At 52.3% G+C, this 4,560-nt stretch overlaps 1 protein-coding gene across 3 annotated transcripts in view; it reads right to left on the bottom strand.

Annotated features, from left to right (window-relative positions):
• Nucleotides 1-837: 837 nt before the first annotated feature.
• Rab11fip5 (RAB11 family interacting protein 5) overlaps nucleotides 838-4,560 on the bottom strand; it is a 38,559-nt gene continuing 34,836 nt past the window's right edge. For all 3 annotated transcript variants that reach the window (XM_055617621.1, XM_055617622.1, XM_055617623.1), the window contains 2 exons: nucleotides 3,292-3,481; nucleotides 838-3,056 (listed from right to left, as the gene is read on the bottom strand). In XM_055617621.1, the coding sequence (XP_055473596.1) occupies nucleotides 2,853-3,056; nucleotides 3,292-3,481 (394 nt within the window). In that variant the 3' untranslated portion in view covers nucleotides 838-2,852. The remainder of the gene's footprint in view (nucleotides 3,057-3,291; nucleotides 3,482-4,560) is intronic.

Raw genomic sequence — 4,560 nt, 5'->3', positions numbered from 1 at the left:
CTGCTTTCCAAGTCCCAGGATTACAGGTGCCAGCTACTCTGGTGTTGTGTGCACGTGGAGAGCAGGGGGGAGGGATTGGGTTGGGTGAATCTTCAGTGCAGGCATAAGAGGGCTCACACTTCAGAACTCAAATGTGTTGTGTGAGTTAAACATCCAGAGTTCAAGCATCCTGAGACCCCACTTCCTTTGACCCAAGGAGGTTCTCTCCCAAGCCTGATTATCAAGAACCAGCAACAGGGACACCCTGGGAGCTGCAGAGAACACTGGGTAACAAGCATGAACTCCTGCAGAATGGCACCAAATGCCAACTGCCACCCCAGCTCAGTGAGCTGGTTGTGAGCTGTATGGTGAGGAGATGTGGTTTCACCCAAGACATAACCACTTGACCCTAGGGAAGCCTCCATCTCATGGATTCAGAGGTCACTTTGGGGTTGCCCTCTTAAGAGCCATTGGTGGCCCAAGTGTTCATCCACTCACTAATAGCTGAGCCACAAGGAACAGAACTCACAAATGATCCTAAAGCTGAGGGAGACGGTGGGTAACCAAAGAACAGATTTTATTTTTGGTCTGTAGCTTACCTCCCCTTACTAAACTCAGTGGCTTCAGAACAGTGATCATGAAACTTGCCCTCTTTATTCCCCACCATCACTCACTAAACATGTCTGTGATCAGTGCCCAGTGACCACAGGCATCCTAGGCAGGAGGGCCATGAGGCAGCATCGCCCATGATTCCAGGGCAGTAGCATTGTCACCCAAGAGCCACACTGCCCTCCCCACAAGCAGGCTCCTTTGCCCACTCACTTCAAAACAGAAAGAAACACACCAGGCTGGCTGCAGTACACGAACCTTTTATTCTTCATACAGTGCTCGAAACATGAAGAACAAGCTCTTTATAGACAGGAGTTTCAACTAGGAAGACAAATGGCAGAGCAGAGCTGTGCCTGCTCATGCCTGCCCACCTGCACTCTGCAGTGTTTGATAAGGAGCAGACACAAGCAGAACCTCTCCGGAAGACACCCTGCTCTGGCCACACAGGGAGGCCGAACAGCAGGAATGAGTGCAAGATGAGGAAAGGGCTGGGACTAATTAAAGCCCAGAGGGACTAACTTCCTCAAGAGACAACATCTAATGCCATCCCCCAATTTTGGGAACTGGTGGCTACTTTCCTCATCTCTGAGTTGACCTAGAGTTGGTAACTACACTGTGAGGGACCCCACTGTGGGGTTCCTCTACTCTGCACTGGCAGAAGACTGACATCACCCACAGAGCATATTCTCCTGAGGTGTTCTGACTGAACCCATGACCTGTGACCCTGTCATTAACAGGCAGCTGGGAAGAAAACTGTTGCCTCACCGCTGGGCCAAAGGCATCTTTTTCCCCAGCACTTCCCCTCCTTCACACATATCTTTTGCTAATGCACAGCCACCAAGGACCTCACCATAGATGCCATGGGGAGACCTGCTGTATTCACAAGCAAACTAGAAGCTGGATCACAGGGAAGATACTTAGCTTCAAAATGCACTTCAGCCAAACCAGGCAAGGCAGGAGGGGTGGTTGAGCAGGAGGGAGGCTGCATGGCAGCTTACAAAACAGCTGAAGAGCCACAGGACATTTTCCTAAGTACAAGTGTCTCCTAGGGCAGAGTGAAGCCTCCTATTTCCAGACAAGCCCACTGGTCCAGCACAGCTGGACCCAAGGCCAAACACAATGATGTGCAGGATAGCCCCAGGCTGATTATGCAATTGATTTTTATCCCAGGATGCTCCAAATAAGGGTCAAGGGAGGAGCGGGAAGTGGGAGGAAGGCTTGGGAAGTGGCAGCAGGTTGGCAGAGCCTTAGCTGAGGTACTTCTCAGGGAAGCAGAAAGCCTGGTCCACAGTCCCCTTTCAGGACCCTAACAGCCATTTTCATGTGCTCAACAGGAGGGAGGGGATGCCATGGCCAGAGAGAGGTCCACACCCAGAAGCTCTTGTCCTCACCCACAAAAGGCACATTTTAATTGGTTTCCAAAAGTTGTGACCCCACAGCAGCACAGTTTTGGCATCTGGAGAAGAGCTAACAATAGACATGGAGGCCTGGTCAACAAAACATGAGCAGCCCAAAGCCCCAACCTGGAGGGTCTCAGGATAGAAAGGTAGGGAGGACCTAGGAGCAAGGAGTCATTCTCTCTGGGCCCAGCCCCAAGTCCTATCACTAGTGGGGCATAGAGTGTGGGGGGGGGGGTCTGAAGAGAGACAGGGAGCTTCTGAAGAACACACAGACATATACCACCACCGTCCCCACCTGCATACTGTACGTATGCCGCACACACAGCCCTAGACAGAAAGGGAGGTGAGACTAAAACAAACAGGCTCCCTGCTCTTAGGAAACAGGTACAAGGTTGAGGTGTAGATGCCCTGGTTGTCTATTGTGCACAGACAAGCAAGCAGCTTAGTGCCCATCCCTGTCCCAGTCAATACTAGGAGGGCCTCCAAGTGCTGGAGGGAAAGGAAGATGGCGAGTCAGCCAAGAGAAGAAACAACTGACCAACCTCATGGGTGATTAAGTCTGCGATGCCAACAGTGTTGCCCTCACTACCACAGCTCACCCCAGAAACCACAGCTCTCTCCTGCTCCATCTGACAGCTAACATCCTTCTTACAATTCTCTGAGGGACCCCAAAACTACGAAATGGGCAGGTAGGAAAGACCCAGGGCTCCCGAGGGAGTTCAAAGGGCCCCCTTCCAGCAGAGGCAGGATGGGGAGGAGAGCAGAGAGTGACCATGAGAGCAGGCTGGGCCCTACTCAGGTGAGAGTGGTCAGTGGAGAGCATTACACAGGCCCTCACCAGCCCTCCAGGGATGGAAAGAAGGGTTACTTGGGGGGACCAGGGGAGATCTGCAGCAGTGTGGGCGAGGTCTCCATAATCCGCACCAGCAGCCGGTCAATGTAGCTCTCCAGCTCCTGCACATGCTCATCCTTCTGGCTCAGCTCACGCTCACGCTGCAGGAGCAGGCCAATGAGCTCATCATGAGTCAGGTGATAGTACTTGGCTGACTGGTCCAGCAGAGCAGAGTCCTGTGGTCAACAGGATAGAATAAGAAGGGGAGGTCCAGACCTTCCATCAGGGAACCCACACAAGCCTGCTTCCCCACTTAGACCTACAGACTCTGCGGGAGCCCACCCCTAAGGCCAGAGACATCTTCTTCACTTTAGAGCTGTGGCATGGGGAACTACCAGCTACCTGTCTGCCTGCCCTCCGCATCACCTGGCCTGTTCTCTAGGTGCCCCCTAACACCTTGCTGGGCCTCACCTTCAACCTTTTTGTGTCCACAGTTGAGCCAAGCTGGGATGCTGGGACCATAGACTGGATGCTGCCAGATGTGACCGTTTTGAGCCTCTCCAGTCCACTACTAAGGGCTGTGCTCAGGCTGGTGCGAGGCTGTTTCCTGTCGGGGCTAGCCTCCACGGTGGCAGCACTGAGGGGTTTCACAGGATGAGGACTGCAAAGACAAACAGGAGGTGAGCTGCACGGAGGGAAGGTAGCACAAAGGTAGAGCCACTGTCTCTGCCTTATGTCTCCAGGGCACAGCATGCTCCCCTCAACCCACCAGCCTCAATCCAGGACGGATAACTGACCTACAAACTCCTGTACCTGTGCCCAGTCTTTGCCTTCTACATTTGTCTTCTACATTTCAGTGTCCCAAGTGGAGAGAGCTGCACAGACTGCAGTGTGCTCCTTCATCCTCACCCTTCTCTCCTAGTGGCTTACCATGAGCTTTAAGACAGGCCTGCAAAACCACTTCCTGACCTTGACCCTTCCTCCTCCCACGACCCCACCCAGAGCTCAAGAACTGGTCTGTTAAACATCTCACTTTCTTTGAGTACTCAAGCCAAGACCTCAGTGCTGCTAGACCAGGCCAAGCGAACTTGCTGGGTCCCCTCCTTCACCTCTCTCCTTCTTCAAGATCTGCAGCTGGTGTCCTGACCTCTACCAGCCTCCACTCTGTCTAAAGTGCTGCCCCTGGCTTCTCCTCCTGGGCACCCTATATCTTGCCAGCTGTAGCAAGTGTCCATCTCTGTTACCTCCAGGCCAGCTGCTTCCCTGGGGCCCTCCTAGAGGTACCAAGTTCCCCTCACACATGCCTTTTCCAGCAGGTATATAGCTTTGGGAAACCCTCCAATTTGTCTTCTTCAACCTCAACAATCCCCCCTCTGCTAGCTGCACCTGCCCTCCAGACACTCAATCCCTATTTAGCCAAAGTAGAATTAGTGGCTTTCCACCCCTGAAAATTCCTTTACTGGCTCCTTTCTAGGTAAGGTCACAGGCACTAGGATACTGGGACCCTGCCTGGGCCTACTGGTCCAGAATCCCCACCCCTGTCATCAGCAACAACAATCTTTCAACCCTTACAAAAACTATTTCTAGCTAGAATGGTGGTGCACACCTGTAATAACAGTACAGCAGAGGCAGAAGCATCAGTTCAAAGCCAGCCTGTGCCAGATAAACTGTGCCTCAACAACCACCTCCACCAAAAAAAAAAAAAAAAAAAAAAAAAAAAAAAAAAAAAAAAAAAAAAAA

This window comes from Psammomys obesus, unplaced genomic scaffold (assembly GCF_907164565.1).
Source record: "Psammomys obesus unplaced genomic scaffold, mPsaObe1.curated_primary_1811, whole genome shotgun sequence".
In the NCBI taxonomy this organism is placed as follows: domain Eukaryota; kingdom Metazoa; phylum Chordata; class Mammalia; order Rodentia; family Muridae; genus Psammomys; species Psammomys obesus.
The sequence above is the reverse complement of the archived record's forward strand: the minus strand, read 5'-3'. Positions and strand labels throughout refer to the sequence as shown.